Here is a 20,000-nt window from a genome sequence, read left to right as displayed (position 1 = left end):
TTTTCACAGGACAAAGTTAGCATGTTCTAATACCTTTTTAATGCTACCTGGAATTGAATTTAAGACCAATTTAAACACTAAAAATGAAAGAAACAAAGCTGGCAAATCCAGACTAGTTCTGACTGAACACAGCTAATGAAAGTTTTCAAACTATAAATGGGCAGAATAAGAAAAAGGACTCCAGGAAATTAATTGTTAAGGGATATAAAGTCCCTGAAGGGATATGCCTAATCCTGGAAAAAAGTGAAAAAATAAGACCTCTAATGACTGAATTTAAGATACTTTTCAAGGATTTAACTTTAGCTAATTTGTTTTAAGACGTTTTAAAGACCTGAGGGCAGGCTTACCCCGTTCCAGATTTCTTTAAATAATCACAGCATTCTTATTCTTTTATAATAAAAGAGCACCATCCTTTAAAAAAATAAAAAAAAGGTCATAGTCTGTTCTCAAGAGTTGCTGTTCTCCAACAGCTGGGATGTTGTGCCAGCATATCTCTCTGTTAGATGGACTCATACATCACTATTTCATCACAGCATGACTTTTTATCACAACTCCCTCTGCCGTGTCTTCCTCCCTGATTTACTCAATAGTAGTAAAAAAAATAAATCCTTTCTCCCTCAGCTCTTATTTCCTTACCGAGGACTCTGTCATACGTGATCGTTCCAGCGTCACAGGACTTTTTTGTTACATCTGTAATCAGGCTGCTGTGGTTCTGACTCTTGCACTCCTTAGAAGGCTTTCAGGTGATGTAACACACCCTGTGGCGGCCATGTTGGAGGTCATTCTGATTGTGTTTCTAAACTTACAATTTGTCCGTCTCAACAGAATTCAATAGACATGGTTCATTTCTGTGCTGTTTTTGACTGGGAACTGATCATTTTTGTATACATTTGATCGATTTTGTGTTTAGGTAATGTTAGCTTGTTAGCTAGTGAATAATACTATCTGGTTAGCTAGCTGTCCCTATTATAGACACATCTGATTTTCACTATAGCTAACGTACAGTATGTAGTAGATGCTAGCGTTGGAGGCTAGTAGTTACATGTCAACATTAACATTGGTTACTTTGTGAAATTAGCCCTGCTGGCTAGTTAGCTAGCTAACAGGTTAACTGAGCTGACTCTTCTCAAGCTACAAATCAGAGTGTTTTGGAGTAGAGACTAGGGCTAAAGACAAGACAGTTTACTGTGTCACAGTAACCAAATCCACCTTATCACACTATTCACTTTTACTGAGAACGTTACTGAATGGATCTACAGCCACACCACAACAAGCTGACTCTGTTTCTAAATTGGTTGTTAGATATTTAGCCATATCTCCATGATGACCCAGCTACAAACTAGACGGCCCCCAGTAGAGCTCATACCTCCACCAACACTTTGCAATTGCCAGTATATGCCAGTTCAACATCTCGGATTTTCACCAAAAGTGAATTTCTTCCATGCCCCATTGCCAACTTGTTTCACATTTTCCTGACTGGACCTGAAATGCAACTTTTAAGCATTTTAGTCGATCATCACAACACCACATGGCCAATCAGCTCTCTATCTGTCCAGTTTCCATCAGTGCTGTCCTTCTACCACTGGACCAAGTTTTGGAGAAATTGGCAGGTTGGTTCTGTCTAAACTTGAAATGAGCTCTCCAGTGCTTTCGTGTTGTTTGATTGGTCCAATAATGGAGGGTTTGCCTCTTCTTCTGTCTGCTGATTGGCCACAAAGTTTGATGGTGTTATGTGAATCAGCTCTGAATATGCCTTTTAGTGAGAAGCCACGCCCACTGCCACGCCCCGCTTGTCCAATCGGTGTGAAAAGTTAATCACTTCTTCTTTGGCCCATGAACAAACTTTCCACCAAATTTTGAGCAAATCCATTTTTTTCACTTTTGAGAAATCCTGCTAACAAACAGACAAACAGTAATCTATGGGTTACTAATAAGATAAGAAAATCTGCCAAATGTCTAGAATTTTATACATAAAATGTAAAATGTACATGTCTCTTTCCCTCTCTCTCTCTTCCTCTCTCTCTCTCTCTCTCTCTCCCTCTTTCTTTCTCTCTCTCTCCCTATCACACACAGAGAAAAAAACAAGATTCCCAAGACTTCAGGGCATACTGAAAGACCATCCTCCAACCAAGCAGGTTTTGGATTTACACACACACACCCACACCCACACACACACACACACACACAAAATGGTAGTCTGCCGCCAACTTGAAAACAACATCCTCCTCCCCCTCCAAAATCTCCTGGTAGTAATTACACACTCCACAGGACATGAACCCTTTTGCAGAGCTGTCCTCGGTGTGCGTTACGCAATGTTTAAACACCTAGGAGGAAGGAATGCACAAAAACTGTAATATATTTGCAGTGGGTCACCACAGGGTTTATAACCTGCGCTGTATGTGTCATGAGCGACTATGACTAATGTGTGTGTCCATGCAACAGTTTCACACCTAGCGGGCATGCAGACAAAGAAAACAGTTTCATTCTGTTTTTTTTCCCCCCCTCACTGTATTTACGGTCAAATATGGCGGCGTGCCGGGGAATTATGGGTTTCTGCCAGAGACAGTATAGAGGAGGCAGGGCGCTCTAGCGGTTTTGAACGGGAAAATCCGTAACGCTAAAGATGGCGGCGCCGACAACGTAAGACGTGTCGTCAGCGAAAGCGGCCGATTGACGCACCTAAATCATAAAGAAAAGACTTTCAGGTTTTACGCAGCCGCCGAACTTTGTTATTTACGATTAACTGATGCAAACTGCGCCCACTTGCACAATAATCTGAAATAATATTTTAATACTGAGGACTGCATTCATGAATCGTAATTTTACCGTTTCGTCAAGCACAAAAAAATAGGTTCTTCTGTGACGACGGTGTCCTTTGGAGCAAATTTTAAGACTCCGCGTTGTATGCAATTCATCAGTGTTCCTACATATGTAATGTAATGTTTGTATGTCAGAGCTTTAGATACAGACAACTCCCCATTCAGAGAGATAGGAGTCTTGTCTTGGGAGTCAGGAACTTGCTGCCTAGTTGGGCGTTACCAAGATGGAGCCCGAGTGAACCGACTTCTCTTAACGGGACTTTGTTTCTGCCCAATTCTGAACCATTTTTTAGATTATGGGATTATTTTTGGTGTATTTAATCGAGCTGTTGAGATGTAAAATCCCACATAGGATCACATCGATATGTCATAGCCGGATTTTAGAAAATACAACCAAGGTCTTTAACTCTAATATTCACTTGTATTTTTCTGTAAACTAAAGTGGAAACTTTGACTGTAACTCCAATTTTGGTGATGAAAACCAACAACAGGCGTTTTGGGAATGAACGGCAAAGACGGCATCCGTTTTAGTGCTGAAACGATTAGTCGATTAACAGAAAATCAATCGATGTGGATTTTGATAATCGATTAATTGTTTTAGTCTCTTATTGAGTAAAAATACCAAACATTTGCTGGTTACAGCTTTATAACTGCTAAGATTTGCTGCTTTTCTCCGTTTCATATCATTATAAAATAAATCCTTTTGGGGTCAGACTAAGGAAGACATTTGAAGAATCACCTTGGGCTCTGGTAACTTTTGATGGGCATTTGTCATTATTTTTGCCATTTTATAGACTAAATGATTCATCAGAAAAATAATTGCTCGGTTAATCAGTAATGTTTCTTCATGCAGAGTGTGTGTCAGCTCACCCAGCACGGTGACGGAGACCTGCACGGAGGAGACGTAGCGCAGGGTCTTGGGGTTGAAGGCAATGCAGTGATACTTTCCACTTTGCGCCGCTTGGATGTCGCTCAGAGCCAGAGCCCCGTCCGCAGACTTCACCATCGCCCCGTCGTGGTACCATGTGAATGTGGCGGGCGGGACGGACACGGCGGAGCAGAGCACGGTGAGGTTGGAGCCCTTCCTGACATACATGGGAGGAGGAGTGATGCCGGTCCAGTCTGGTCCATCTGGGGAGAAAAGGTTCAAGGTTTTTCACACTGAAAATGGAAAATGAATGAAGCTTATTCAGGCAATCATACTGTACACCTGTTTGACAATTTTATATTTTGCGTCATTCCTGCAAATTCCTAATTTCTTCTCTCCTCCTTTTACTCTCTGAGCTCAGACCAATGTGTCAGTTTGCTGATATATCAGCCCAATATTGGCCTTTTATTAAATACTGGATATGGACTAGTCAGTGTCGTTCCTACAAAAAAACAGACTGTAAAACCTGCAATGAAATAGTATTTTCTTTGCACATTTTTTTTTATTAATTTAAAGTTTCTATCATGTTTTTCTGTAAATTCTTCTAATTTAAAAGGCAGTAATGTCTCCCAGAGTTTCCCTATACCATTGAATAGGTGTGGTGTCTCTCAGCCTTAAAGAGCTGCTGACACTAAAAGAGTTTCATCAGTCTGGTTTCAGTGGAGAGTTTTAGTGTCCCATGATGCTCTAAAAGCTGTTTCAGAGGCTTTTACACCCTGATGAGAAGAAAATTCTGGGGGGAAACACTGAACCCTTGTCATTTTCGGCATGATCCCTTATAAAAAGTCACATATGAAGACACGCATGAGAATTCAAAGCACTCGTTGAGAGAGAGAGAGAGCAGTGTGAATCTGAAGAGCCCCGGCAGAGTTACTGTAAGTCTCAGGTGAAACTGTGATTGGTCGAAGCCACACCCGTGTGTTCCAGTCAAACGGGCGGCGGTGAGATGAAGATCTAATCGCTCCAGTGTTTCCTGCCAGCTGGCGTCCGCCCAGCCGCGGCCGGACTGGGTCGCCCACTCCGCTCTCACACAGTTCAGACACAGTTTACACTTTCTGAAACTCCATACTTCACTGAACCTGAACATGTTGAACGTTTGGTTTGTGTTCAGCATGATGTGGGCTGATAGTGACGGGGCAAAGTGACAATATGGGCAAAATCACCAGTAAAGATCAAGAAATATCAAAATATGTGACGTGGCAGTGGAGCTACTACTGCATAAAACATGAAGCTGCAAACAAAAACATAACAAAACAATAAAGAACCGATACTTCCCCATACTTTCCATAATTTAGGCTATTCCCACATAATTCAATATTATCGTTTGTTGTCTTTCAATAGAAAGAAATGATGCCATTGAGTTATTGTGATGCACAATCCTGTGCATACTAATTAAAGTAATAATAACACTAATTAAGTTTAATATACTTTATATCACCATGCATTTCAATGCAATGAACATCAATTTGATTATTTAACATGGGATTTTGCACATTGGAAGATATTGTTATATATCGATATGGAAATTGTTTCTTATGATTATTGTGATATTAATTTTGTCCGTATCGCCTTATGCCAAACTTTTCAAGACCTACAAATCTTCTCATTCTTCTTCTACGCTTTTCCTGCTTCTCCAGATCTGCAGAGGAACTTGGAGCTTAACTTTGAAGATATCTATTTTTTGGGGTAACATCCAAAGGATTTTGCATAATCTATGTGCAACACAGTTTTTTGGCAGAAGGGACAGTTAAATCAGAGCATGTATATTTGACAGTTTAGGAGAATACTTATTGTGGCACATTTACAGAAAATGTGGATTGCTTTAGGCATTGACTTCCTCAATTAAACCACTGAATTAAAATGTAACATTGACTGCAGGTTTCCCTTCCCTGTGATGTTGGAAATCTAGGAATTTAGTCAGTGAAATAAAAAATGACTTTTCCAACTTGTTAGCAAAGTTTCCATGTCATTAATATAGGCCTATTTAACAATAAATGCCAAAAAATATATATTTTCTTGTATTTTTATATCAAAATACTATTATTTTTACTTTTCTTTTTTCTTTTTAGTGGTGACCTCATGCTGTACCAGTAGGCGTCAACCAATGAAATCATCCCAGATTTTTGAACAATCCTGCCCCTCCCATCAAAATAAAACTTCCTCTCTCTCCCTAACTGAAATCCCATTGGTTTACACATTTGAATGATCTCTTCCCTCGTTAAGTCCCGACCCAACATCCTGTTTCAACCACAAATACTTCAAATTACAGAAGTACAATGCTGTCAAAGTGCCGCTTCACTGTGACTTCAAGCACATCCTCAGTGTGAGTGGCTCTGGGTGCGAGTGTCAGTTATGTATTATGTAAAATATAAAGCCCATACTTTACAGCTTGGTGCTTTTATACAGCCTTATCATACAGTCTGACCAATTAAAAATCTCCAACCCGACCCGGTAAGTTGATGATTAATGACGACAGGCTGTGTGAGGTGAAGCGGGGGTTAGCAGTGTGATTTCACTGCCTTTCGGGTTAGTCATGGACAGGAGTGTGTACACAGTGTGGTTCAGTCAGGGAGGGGAGCGCCCGGGCCAAACACAAAACCTCGCAGCCCACAATCTAAACTGCTGCCAGACCAGAAAAAGAAGAGTGAAGAATGCTTAAACTCCCATTTCAGGAATTTTAGGGATAGGAGCAGGTTTCAGTCTCATAAATGATCACAGGTGGAAGTAGCTAATTATATCTTACTCTTGTTACTGTAATTGAGCAGCTTTTTTGTGTACTTGTACTCGTATTATTTTAAAAGATTTTGTGTCTCTCCATCAGCGACAGAAACTGGATCAACGTAAACTGATAAACTGTGGATCCATTCACAGTGAGAAGAGGAATCTGACTTTACTTTGTTTGTGGAGTTTATTTTGCAATTTCTAATGTTTCCGGTTAAAAGAATCTAGTTTGAACTCTGTCCTCTCTCCTGTTAGAATCACATGGAAAAGATCACAGCTAACAACGTTCGCTTTTCTAATAAGGAACTCAGTAACTTTTTTACTGAAGCAGATTTTTTTTACACCAGTACTTTTACTTCTACTTAATCAGCAAAATAGCAATACTTCTACTTGAGTAGGACATGCTAGTACTGTTCCCACCACTGTAAATGATCATATAAATCCAAGTAAGAAAAACTAATTGAACGCTTGTCGAATGCCTTGTCAGGGTGTGAAAGAGTGACAGCAACTGACTCAGTTTTGACTCCCTTTTGTTGTCCGGTGGGTGTGGAGTTCATTCAGTTCAACACTGCAAGGCAAGGCTCAGTGGTAATGCAGTAATGAAAGTGCTAACGAATGAATGAGTGAATGAGTAAGCAAATGACTGCTTAACGGTCGTCAGTGTGGATTAACTGAATAAAAATAGTTTTGACAGTAGATAACCAAATGAGAAACGTTATGTGTGTTTCACCTTCTGTAAAACAGCCAAAAAGGTTTTTTGTCTCGTTTAAAGTGGTAATCTAATTGTTTTTTTTTATTTTATTTAGTCTCCATCACCTCTCGCTGTGGTGTTTCTGCACTGCTCTTCCCACAGATCACCTGTCAATCAAACAGTGTGGGCGGAGCTTGGACTTTCTGTTGATGCAGTTTCTCTTTTCTCTGTCTGTGCAGCCATGGTGGCTATCGCTGCTCATGCTAACTACCCAGTTCTTCTTCTTCTAATGTTTGAAAACGTCAAAAACGTCACAGTGTTTTACTTTAATCAACCTTTAAAACCAGCAGCAGAGGTGCAGTACTCACAGCTGACAGACTGGTTGAAGGGGGCGCTCCTCTCCGTCTCCAGCTTGTTGGCGGCGGTGCAGTAGATGGGACCCATCAGGTCCGACCTCAGGACCTCATTGATTGTCAGTTTACTGGACGTGTCTTCCTGCAATTCAATTCAATGAGTAAACGGAATGAATAATGAAAAATGAATGAGCAAATAAATGAATGAAGGACTGAATGAATGAACCAAAAGATGAATGAATCAGTGAATGAAAAGCTTGATTATTGATGAGGAAATTTAACCTGCACATGATCAGCCAAACACAAGCATATTCAATTCAATTCATTTAATAAACGTTACTTATGGCTGAGGTGTTACGGCGAGCAAAACCTCACCTCAGTCAGCGTCAGTCTCTTGCCGTCGGCCACTATGGGCGCGGTGCCGTTGCTCCAGGAGAACTTGAGGAAGGATCCCTTGGCGGAGCAGGTGAGAACCACGGTGCTGTTGTGCTCGATGGCCTCGGGCACGCTGGAGGTGATGGTCAAGGCCGACACGGGCTCTGCAGAGAGAGAGACGGGAGACGGCGGTCAGACTGGTGAAGCCGTGTTTACACCTGTATGACACCGGCAGAGGTTAGCGGCTCCGGTCCCACTCACTGCACTGTAAGGCAGGGCTTCCCAAACGTTTTCATGTCGGACACCCCGCAAATAGATGGACCCCATTTAATAAGATTTAAGATATTGTCCTATGGAACCCTATCTGAGAAGATTATTGGTGTTAAATATGACTTGGTGCAGAAATATATAACTATATAGACTGTAGTTGAGGTGATATCAGCAGGATGGAGAGTGAAACCTACAAGGAAAAAATCATCCATGTCATTGTCCTAACCTCTAGGGAGTGAAATAATAGTGAAATTAAACTACTGCTCATTTTGGGGACCCCCTGAAATTCCCTCAAGCACCCCTGTGGGGCCCCCGGACCCCACTTTGGGAACCACTGCTGTAAGGCACTTAAAAGAAGTGTCATGAAGTGTTAGAATTTACCTTTTCTGTTGTACCCACTTTCCCTCAACCTGCCTCGTCTACTTCTACTTCAGTTAGTGATTTCCTACGTTTCCCAGAATGCCTTTCAAGACCCCCCCCCCCCCCCCCCCAGAGAAGTGCTGTGGACTTGTTATATTTAGCTGTGGGTTTTATGTGTAGGTGAAGAGAGCTTCCTGTTACTCAAACCCCAAACTGTCTCTCTGCTGCAGTGCATTCTGGTCTCTCTCCTGCTCCTGTGGGTGGAGAAACTGGTCTCTCTCCTCTTCTACGATGGATTTCTCTCCTGTATGATTGTTGAACGTCTCTCGGTGCAAAATGGCGGCTCTAGAAAGAAGCCCTCGCTCTTTGATTCTGAGGGACTGACACCAAAACCTGACGTTTACCGCCGATGTTTTACATCCTGAAACATTTTCTCATATCAGACTCCACTGTAGCTGCTGGAGGACGTCACGCCATCTACATCTAGGCGGTTATCCTTGAGAATAAGAAAAATAAAAAACCAAACCACAAAATGGACCCAGGAATGCAATGTGCATCGCCAATTGCAGTTTTAACAGCGCTTAAGTGTTTCAGGGTGGATTTCTCCTCTAAGAGTGTTGACTGAATAGTGTTTTCTTTGTTAAACGCCTTTTTAATTTCGCCGATGAAATCCCACGACAATGAGCTGAATGGAAGCACGATTAAATTCACAGCAATTTTGATAACCTGCCCACCTGAGGCCGGTTTTCTCCTCACACAGACCTAATTGTACTCTCAAAGCAACATTTGAATGGAGATAGTGAGGGAAATCGCAGGCGACTAGACCTGCCGGACTCGTTCTCGTGATCCTTTAATTCCATCTAAAGTGTACGGGGCTGTTTACTGAAGATGAGGCAACGGTAGGTGTGTGGGAACAATGTAGGAAGCGAAAGGAGTGGTAACCAGTTCTGACAGCAGGGAGAGAGAGAGAGAGAGAGAGAGAGAGAGAGAGAGAGAGAGAGAGAGAGAGGGACAGTGAGCTTATTTGCATTGCGGTGTGAAAAAGTGTCGAACCAGAGGCCGGCAACAAGAGTGAGGAGTGAGAAATGAATGAATGAAATAGTGACAGAATGAGTGAATGAATGGTTACTTTGGAGCTTGATGGAGGGGAAAGAGGAGAAAGGAAGCCATTTTTTTGGAGAGTTAGCGCCAAAGGGAGGAAGAGCAAAGAAAGAAAGAAACAAATAAAGACCGGGCGACTCCCATATGCAAATGAGTGCAGCTGGTTAAATGAAGCTTAAAAAAATAACCGTGCAAAGATAGGAGGGATTAAGGATGCCGGTTACAGTATTTGACCGCGAAGCGAAGGGACAGGCGCCTATCTGCGGGGCAGTGAGTGACATCACGAGAGGACGAAGAGTCGATCTGCCGTTTATCCAATCCGAGAGCGGATGTGACGCGGCGTTAAAAGTCTCTCGGTAAATGAGGAAACACAAGACAGCCGGCTCTCACTTTTCACTTTTCATCCCAGAAAGTGAGGCGGCCAAGTTCAGATTCAGATTCAGATAGAGTAAAAAGAGCGTGCTCGGGCAGGAGCTTTGTGTCCCTCTTCAATAACATCGCTGTATTTAGTGTCAATATGTCTGTGTGTGCTGAGAAGTGCCGATGTCTTATATTACTGTTTTTCCATTCAGTTTTCCATTTACAAGCTGTGAAACCAACACCAATATCCTGTATTACTGTTCGTTATTGTTTTCCGTGTAAAAAACTGCGAAAACGAATCTGTACTTGGAGGAAAATAAAGTTTCTAAGTTTAACGTCAACCCAAACAAGCACAAAAACAAACAAAATAAACAAGCATATGAAACTGTTTTGAATTGATATAAGAAAGATATTTAGGGCCTTAATTCACAAAATGATGCAGGAAGCAGCTATGGATGTTTTGGCCTTATATTTACACGAGTTTTCAAAATGTTTGCTGGGATATTATTCCATTTCTGGCAGCAGGCAGGTGCAAATGTTTCATGTGGACGGTGTTTGGGGAGTGACAGCACCCACGGAGTATGCAAACTTTTAAAAATTTTTTGCATGTTTGCCGTATCTCGTCATTGACCCTGTATGAAGAGATCAGGACTCCACACACAGGACCTGTCTTGCCCTTTTTAATTAAAAGTGGGAGTCATGTGACTCACTTCAAACTCAAGCAAGCATGACAACGTCCCAGAGAATCTCTAATATGTCTGTCTGTGTGTGTGTGTGTGTGTGTGTGTGTGTGTGTGTGTGTGTGTGTGCGTGCATGGGGCGGGGGGGTTTACTGATGGGTCCCGTCTATTGCTTGCTTTTACATGTTGATGATCGATCTTGCCTTGTTTATGTGCAGGAGCCAAACAACTGATGTGCCAGAGGTAAAGAGGTCTCACACACACACACACACACACACACATCATACTACCACCAACACCAACACCCATCCAACACACACTCCCGAATTTAACCCTTGGACATAGCCTACAGAATATTGAGGCATTTAGTTATTATCTTGGCACCTTTCGTTAGCAACAACTCCCGAATTGCTTGATGTCTTTGCCAAAGCTAACATTTACGGTTCTGCAGGCTTGTGTGAATCTGAAAGGTTTTTTTTTTGTGGTTTTTTTTAATGCTGCCCTAAGGTGGCACAAAACCCAGCAACACTGTGCTGTAAAACACCCAGTGAGTGAAGTCAGTGACGTCATTACAGACTCCTACAGACAGCTATGGTTCCCCCACCCACCCACACACACACACACACACACACACACACACACACACACACATACCACCACCATCACGCAAGTAACTACAGTAGCAAGAGCCACACCCTAAGCAGCCCTAAGAAAGACTTTGCTGAGTTTTACCCATTTTCCGTTGACTTCAAGGTTTCATCATGGCACATCCTGTGAGCACTGCTGCTGCCTTACTGTCTTCTTGACTTTTGTGAATCCCCCTTTAATCACTTATCTACACTGACTACTGATTGTAAGAGGAACATTTTGTAATCATGAAATTGAAATGTTGAGGCCAAATTTAAAACATAACCTGCGGGTCCATCGACCATAGCCTACTTCAGATAAACTAGTTCTCATTCAACCGAAGCAAAAAGCCACTCCTGCAGCAGGCCTACTTTACACTGATTTTTACAACAGCCAAGAGGCGTTGTTAGGCACCAAGCCAAGTGGAGTATTAACAAGCAAATGTTCAATAAATCTTTTATTTTTAATCGATAATAAATGAAAAGAATAATATGATTAACTCTTATTGTTCCGCCAAGCAATATAGTCCTTGAATGTAGTGGTTGCTAAGCGACATAATGGTGTGAGTTAGCGCACTGATATCTAAACTAACTGTTACCCGGCAGTAACAGGTGTGCCTACTGCCTTCATCGGTTACGTGCTCCTGTACTATGCTGAGAACGTCAAACATAACTCCATTCAAATATCTGGCAATTTAATGTGGCCTTGCTTAACGGTAAAGGTACAAACTTCAAAAAATACAACTCAAGACCTTTTCTGAATTATTAGGAGCCACTGTTCAATTCGGCATACATATAATCCAACAAGCAACCCTTATTTCAACAAAATCCCAATTTTTAGACAAAACAACCATCCACCAAAATACACCGTGGCGGGCGGCAGCTAGCAGCGCGAGGCAATTAGTTAAACGGTAGATCGGAACTGTCCACATTATAACGACAAAAAATAAAGACTCACCCAGAACTCGCAGCTTGGTCTCTCCAGTCTTAGTCCCTTCTGTAGCGGTCACCAAACTGATGGAATAATCCCCGTTGTCCTTCGCCTCCAGGGGCCCGAGGGTCAAGAACCGATTGGTCCGGTTCACGGACACTCTTCCCTTGTAACCGTCGGCCACCGTCACCGCCGCATCGGTCACGGTAACAATGGATATCAGGTCAGTCCCGTCGCTGAAAGACCAGACAATGGCGATGAACGGCTGTTTGGGGTCAATCAGGGTTTCGAAAGTCACATTTCTCCCCAAAACTGCGTCCACTGGACCCACCGGCAGGAGGTCCTGCCCCGCACAGCATCCTGAAATGGAGAAAACCAGTTTCAAGGTTCATTTTTACCAGTCAGATATGACTGAAAAAAGGTATGCCGCCTTCCACATCCTTCTATGGCTGGTTTTGATTTTTTTTTTAAAAGAACAATAGTGATCCTATAATAACTTCTACAAGGATACTATACAAAACTATATTATAGCGATACTATAGGAAAAAATAAATAAAAAAAACACCATAAAGTACTATAAAGTCACTACTGAGAACCACAGACACAGTTGAAGTCCCAATATGATTTTTATGTTCCTCTTAGAGATATTCTGGTTCCCACAGAATATATTTAACGTTATTTTAGTTTGAATTTAACATTAAATAAACAGAAAACGCCCCTCGGGGCAACCTGCAGGACAAATTTTCCATGAACAAATTATGAGACACACAGAAAAACACCACAAACTTCGCGTAACATCCCTGTTCAATCTGTAGATAAATCATAAATTTGTAAAGTTTTCAGTTTTACCAATAAGAGAGAGGAGAAACAGAAGCGACTTCATGTTCAGCAGATCCATCAGGACGGTTCAAGTCTTCCCAGCAGGCGACAGAGAAAAATGCGCCACTACCTGCTGCTTTTAGCAAGACACACCCAGGCAAGGTGAGCACACACACACACACACACACACACACACACACTCTCTCTCTCTCTCTCTCTCTCTCTCTCTCTCTCTCTCTCTCTCTCTCTCTCTCTCTCCCCCTCCCTCCCACACAATACACACCTCTCACTCATACCCATTCATGCACACACATACTTACACACACACACACACTTTCTCACACACATATACATGTACACACACAAATTCTCTCTCTCTCTCTCTCTCTCTCACACACATACCCCCACACACACACTCATCCTCTCCCGCCCCCTCCTCCACACACACACACACACACACTCTGTCTCTCTCTCAAACACACACACACATGCTTTCTCTCTGGCTCTTTCTCTCACATAAACACACACACACCTACGCATGCACGCATGAAAGCACACACACACACACACACACACACACACATGAAAACACACGTAATGAGTGCGAGTCATTTTTGAGTGAATTACTAAAGTTCCTACACAAAGGTCAAAGGTCGTTTTGAAATCACCTGCTTCAAATCTGTCATTCACACATTTGTTTTTCTTTATAAACATATTGGGAAATACTGAATCCCCCTTCTAATGCTGCTGCCAAATGTTGTTCAGCAGGACGCTGCTGACACCCGGTGGATATGTGGGAAAACACAGAGAGAGAGAAAAACATCCTCGGTGGCTCCAGATGATCCAGAGAAGATCTCCAGTCCAGATTTTATGCTGATAATCAAGAACACGTTAAATTTGCCAGATTCCTGAATGGAGTTTGGTTTCTGCCAGTCGATCAGCGGTGAAATCAGAAGTCACGGCATCTTCAAAGTAATAGAAAGCAGCTGCTGCATATCTTTCTTATTAAAGGGGCGATAAGTTAATATATGACTTTTCATCTCCGAGCTGTGTTGCCAACTCTCTTCCGAGGAAAGTAGCTATTGGCTGCTCAAAAAAGTCACCAGATGACATCTTAAACTAATTTGCTCATCGGTATATATTTGCTGCATCGATCCTGCTCTCCCTCCATTACTGTGTATGGGAAGAACTGTGATCATCGGACACCTTTGGATTAGATGGACAAGCAGTGTAAATCACATTAACAGCATTTCCCGTGGTTGGAGAAAGTTTACAAATTTGGCTGGCAACAAATTTGCCAATTTGGCAACAGTGTGACCAGTAAATTGCAGCAGCATCGACAGGTTTCTGGCACAGCTTACTTGGCTTGCAGCTGACATTAACAGTAAAGTCACATTTTCATAACAGAGAGCAGCAAGCTAACTAATTAGAGCAGAGACCCAACAGAAACACTGAGGGGGGAATTTGTCTTGAAACTCCAGTGGGTCGGGAGTTTTTGCTGCAAAACAGAGTACAGGCCAGAAAGTGAGTTTTGAAAGCCATAAATCGAAGTAATCATTGAGTCATTGGTATTGATCAACAACCCTGTCAACCCCCTGCAGATAGATTATGGTCATTTACCCCCATAGCTATAGGCCAGGAAAAATCTACTATTACCCCTTTAATCTATTTAATTTCAACATCCAACATGAATCAAACTTGAGTCTTCATCTGTATGTTTATACTCTCTGGCTGTCCTCTCTTGACCCCCCTCCCACCCACACACACACACACACACACACACACACACACACACACACACACATGCACATACACACTCACACAAGTACGGAACATTTTCTGTGCCACAATCCAACAATAAATGATCACATGTAATGGCAAAAACATAAAATCTACAAATAACAAATATTCACGTCAAATAATGAAAAGCCAACCATAAAAAATAAAAAAAAGAACAAGAACAAAAAAGCCTCCACAAACATGAATTAACAAACAACCTCATCTAATTTTTATGTTAAGGTGTGGATCTACTGTTTGCCACTAGATGTCATGATTTCATTATTTGACATTCATTATTTAATAGCTGCGAGTATTCCTTGTTTGATGTGGTCATTTGTTATTTGATCCTGTCAATCAAAGGCTCTGCCCCTCCTCTTCTCTTTTTTTAGGCTTTCATCACTTTGTTTTTAACTGTTTTAAAACTAAACTAAAACTAAACTACAGTGGCAGCCATTGTAGCAGTCCTGCCTCTTCTTCTTCTCTTGAATATTACACAGTAGACTCTTAAGTAAACTCTAATCTCTCTCAAACAACTCTAAAAATGCAACAATGTCAAAGATTTTACTGAGTTACACTTTATTTAAGGAAACCAGTCAGTTGAAATCCTGTATTTCTGACCCGGGGGCTGTCCTGCACCTGTCCTGACACTGTGGGGAGTCCTGGGACTTTCTGCCATTGTCCACTGTCTTGGAGTCACCTGATCTGTCTTGTTCTACTACGGTTTCGGGGTGTCCTGTCACAGTCATGGGGTGTCCTGTCACTGTCCTGGGGTGTCCTGTCACTGTCATGGGGTGTCCTGTCACAGTCATGGGGTGTCCTGTCACTGTCCTGGTGTATCGTCCCACTGACCCTGCAAACATCCCCTTTGAATTTGGAATCAAGTCTCCATCTCCGCTTAGTTTTAGATTGATGTCTTAAACATGATAATTGTCTAATGGCAGAAATTCCACATAGCGATCAACACCAAAATCTGATCACTTGTTCCTTGGCCCAAGGTCGATCTGTGTGCACCAGATTTCATCGCAACCTGTTCATGAGTTTTTGAGACATCCTGCTGACAAACACGCAGACAGACAAACTAACAGGTGAAAACACAACCTCCTTGGCAGAGATAATAACTACAATCAGTAGAATCAGTGAATGTCTATAAAGTAAAGTGTTCCTTTCCCTCGCTGCCTGCTGCTGTGAGAATAAACCAGTTCTGTTTCCTCCATCCAGATTTGTCACGTCACAAAACTGCTCTGACATGTTTGATTTGCTCAAGTCTGGTCTTGTGAGTTTTAATCACGCCTGGTAAACAAGACAAGTAGGAAATGTAGGGGATAAAATGGAGGAGATTCTTCAGTGACTCAAAGGCTCTGCAACAAGACGCTGTTATAGCCATTTTATTAGAAAATATACAACTGAGGGGTCCAAGCACACCTTGAAAAAGAGAAAAACAATCATGACACCAAGAGCAGGTGAAGCCCAGGTGTGCGTCACAAAGCAAGGCTGGAAAACACGTCAGTCGACTAGACGATGTTCGCATTTGGCAGCACAGGACATAAAATAACAAATTCATAACTTAACTTCCAAAGAGAGAGTTTTTTTATGCCAGCAACAATTTCTAGAAGCAGGCGTGATGTTTTTCAAATATATTTTTGAATTCAACTCTTCAATTCTAAATATCAAAGCCTCAAGACTGTCCCAATACTTTTGAATTTGTCTGTATGTCATTTTGGTCATAACAGTTAAATGACCAGCTAGCCATTGAAAACAAAAGTACAAACAAATACAAAAAAATGTGTTTTATTCGCATGAAGTATAAAAAAAAATATTCAAATCATTGGCCCCAGGGTGGACCAGTGGAAGGCAGATGTCCAGATCTAAACTACTTCCTCCTCACAACTTCCGGCTCTGCTTTCTTCTCTGAGCTGCTGCACCAGCTGACACCTAAACAATGAGAACACAAGAAACAGATACAAGACAGACACATTTCTTAAGAGCCACGCACCTATTCCTATTCTAACCTAACGGTTATTTTTGTTATTATATTATTACTATTCTGTAGTGGGTTAGGGTACTAGCAGGCAAAGTTTGAGAGATGTGAGGGCCATCTAGAGTTCATATGGTGTGTAACAACACCTATCAATGAAGCCACTTTTGCATATTTTTATACAAAACATTTCATATATGACAGATGTGGCACAACATTGTTGTGTTTTGTTCTACCTCCAGTAGCAGTATCTTAAAATCTTTCCTGTCTGTTTCCACTGTCAAATATCAAACATAAAATCTATCAAAACAAATATGAACCACAATATTACTGTGGTCAAGTTGTGATAATATGCTTGGCATATTAATTGCTGCAGCTACTGCACATGTAGTTCTCTTTTTATAATATTCTGTTTTACCTCTCTCCTATCTCTCCCTGGAACATTTTTCAGGACCTCCATTATCTGCATCTCGACATCTTCATCCACGGCTCCTGGAAGAGAAGCCTTTACAGCTCCTGTAACAACAGAAAAAAACGTATCATTTTTGGGCATTACAAAACTTTTTGTAACATTTATAAAAGCTCATCTAATAAAGATGTGGATTCCTTGACTCACGTTTGATCAGTGTAGACACTCTCTTCTTCCTCTGTCCATCGAGGCTGAAAGCGCTCCAGGCCTGGTTTGTAGCTACAGCCATCATGGTCCTCCTCACATTATCTGATACTGTCTGCCCTCCAACCAGGCTCAGAAAATTGAGCTGAGGAGAAATCGAGTTTTTGATCAGAATTTGAGTTTTGTTGCATATAATATTGTTTTTATTCTGTATAAAATTTAAGAAAAAAGACAGATTGCTACATGTTTTTTTAGAGTATGACTATATCCTGACAGCTACTGTTGGGCCTTTGTGCTAAGATGATGTGTGCAAAATTTCAAGTGTATCAGACTTAAAGCCAATGAGTTATGGTAATTTAAAGTTATGTTGCTATAGCGCCACCCATTGGCAGACATGCTGTGAGCCGAATTTGGTGAAGATGGGATCAAAGTTGTAGGAGGAGTTGCGAAAAATGTGTTTTGGACAAAATTCAAAATGTTTGGTTGCTGTAGCTCTTGCGGTTTCTGAGATCCAGATACCTTTAGGGCAGAAGAAGAAGACCCCGAATAAGCGTACACATTACCAAATTATGAACTCACAACTTGTTTAAAGTACGCCTTGTCCCGGAGCTGATCCTCTAATTTTTGAAGCTGTTCCTCAGAAGTGCAGGGCAGGCGCAGACGCAGCCCCTCCAGCACCTGCTGCCCCCCGTCCCCCTGAAGACTAGTGGAGTTCAACATATGAATAATCTTCTGCTGGTTGTCCAGTATTGTATTCAACTTCTGCAAAGTCATCATCTGAAAATCTTTGAGAAAATAAAATGGAAAACACAGAACATTAATGTCACTGACAAAGGCTTTCTAATTATCTTGAAACAATTACATTAGATTACATTACATTACGTCATTTTAGCAGACGTTTTTGTCCAAAGCAACTTGTGAACAAGTGAATTGTGTTCATTCACTGAGAGTTGTAACACAGCACATATTTCTCTGCCAATAAAATAAAGATACAAATTTACCGTCAGGCCTTGACTGCTGGCTGTCACTGGAAGAAGCCGGACAGGGGAGAACTGACAAGGAGCAAGAAATGTGTTGTCAACCATCAGAATGAGCAGATTCACAACATTTGATCTGTCCTGACATATATCAACACAATCCATATTGATAATGTTGTGGCCTCAAGTGGCACCATAACTGTATACATACAAAATGACCCTATCCCTATGACCTTAAACTAATTGACAAATTGTTGGGATAACAAACATGTACCACTGGTATGTTTCCCGCTACTTTTTGGAGTAGTTCACACGACTCAAATTTAAAAAGGAAATTAGAATATTAAAGGGATGGTGGACTTTGGAGGTAGCTTGGGTTGTGTAGCTTCCTGGACATGATATAACCCCATAATCAGTGATTCTTTTATCTTATTGTTATCTGTTGCTTCAGGGCTCCAGTAGAGACGATTGGAAAATTGCAAAATACTGTCAAAATGCTGCTTCATTGTGACTTTAACCACATCCTCATTGTAAGTGGCTCTGGATACGGGTATCACTTAAATGTAAAATTAAAATTATTATAATTATAAAATGATGTGCATGTAAAATGTAAAGGTCATACGGTATAGTTTGGTGCACCGAGCAAAACTGCTCTCATACTAACTCATACAGTCATAAGTCAATGGCTGCTTAACTGTCATCAGTGTGTAGTGTAGATTGATTGAATAAAAATTACTTCAGCAGTAGATAACCAGATGCGTCATGTTGTGTGTATACGTTCCAATCACTTTCTGTAAAACAGCCAAAATGTTTATTTTCTCTCTTAAAGTTGTAATCTGTGAGATTCTTGTTTGTTTTATTTTAGTCTCCATCTTTGTCCCTCAGCCTCACTGTGGTGTTTCTGCTCTGCTCTTCCCACAGATCACCTGTCAATCAAACAGTGTGGGCGGAGCTTAGATTTTCTGTTGATGCAGTTTGAGTTTCTCTTTTCTTTGTCTGTTCAGCCATGGTGGCTATCACTGCTCATGCTAACTACCCAGTTCTTCTTCTTCTGTTAATTCCAAACAAACCGGAAACGTAAAACGCATCACTTCCTGTGTAGCAGAGGATTTTTCCCAGGAAAGAGCTACCAGACACCGGCTGTTTAGAACAGACACTGGAAAAGCTTTTATCAACTGGATATGGGTTGGATAACTGCTGTTCGAGCAACTGGTGATAGAGAGAAGTAAAACAAACATTTATTTACATAAAAAGTCATGGATTATAGAGAACCAAAGTCTGGCGTAATTTTGTTGGCTGTAAGTTAGCATTTCTGCCATTCTTCGTGAGGTCCGATATTTGGTTTGTCAAGGTTTGAATTCATAGGTTTGTCGTGGTAAGTTAAAAACTATAGTAACTATTCAATGTAACGCTATGAAATCTTAATAATTCTGGAGAATGAGCTCTGGTAACCAAAATGTGTATAAACGAGAGGTAAGGAAGTCGCTCATCAGTGCTATTGTAATCCGCTTTCCCCAATGCTTATCATTTCATTAGCAAAAATCAATATTAAACCTTACTAAAACATCAAAACTAACAAAGGTAATGCTGGTGGATGTACTGGGTCATGTCTTGGGTATTTG

General features: G+C 41.3%; 2 protein-coding genes across 2 annotated transcripts in view; both read right to left on the bottom strand.

The window, feature by feature from the left end:
* Window positions 1-13,179, bottom strand: part of LOC139909114 (cell adhesion molecule CEACAM1-like) — a gene marked incomplete at its 3' end in the record, with an annotated part of 15,322 nt that extends 2,143 nt beyond the window's left edge. The window contains exons 1-5 of the mRNA XM_078282495.1: window positions 13,065-13,179; window positions 12,243-12,575; window positions 7,888-8,051; window positions 7,528-7,654; window positions 3,690-3,950 (exon numbers count right to left, since the gene is read on the bottom strand). Of these exons, the coding sequence (XP_078138621.1) occupies window positions 3,690-3,950; window positions 7,528-7,654; window positions 7,888-8,051; window positions 12,243-12,575; window positions 13,065-13,113 (934 nt within the window). The remainder of the gene's footprint in view (window positions 1-3,689; window positions 3,951-7,527; window positions 7,655-7,887; window positions 8,052-12,242; window positions 12,576-13,064) is intronic.
* A 3,406-nt stretch (window positions 13,180-16,585) lies between these two features.
* On the bottom strand, window positions 16,586-18,453 carry LOC144538448 (uncharacterized; the record flags this gene model as incomplete). The annotated part of the gene is made up of 5 exons (XM_078282494.1): window positions 16,586-16,745; window positions 17,207-17,304; window positions 17,405-17,546; window positions 17,981-18,186; window positions 18,403-18,453. Coding segments are annotated over 5 exons (548 nt in total), but the record flags the coding sequence as incomplete, so codon positions are not given.
* Window positions 18,454-20,000: the final 1,547 nt, after the last annotated feature.

Source organism: Centroberyx gerrardi, unplaced genomic scaffold (genome assembly GCF_048128805.1).
Source record: "Centroberyx gerrardi isolate f3 unplaced genomic scaffold, fCenGer3.hap1.cur.20231027 Scaffold_187, whole genome shotgun sequence".
Lineage (NCBI taxonomy): Eukaryota > Metazoa > Chordata > Actinopteri > Beryciformes > Berycidae > Centroberyx > Centroberyx gerrardi.
Note: the sequence above shows the minus strand (reverse complement) of the source record. Positions and strands in the feature narration are given on the sequence as shown.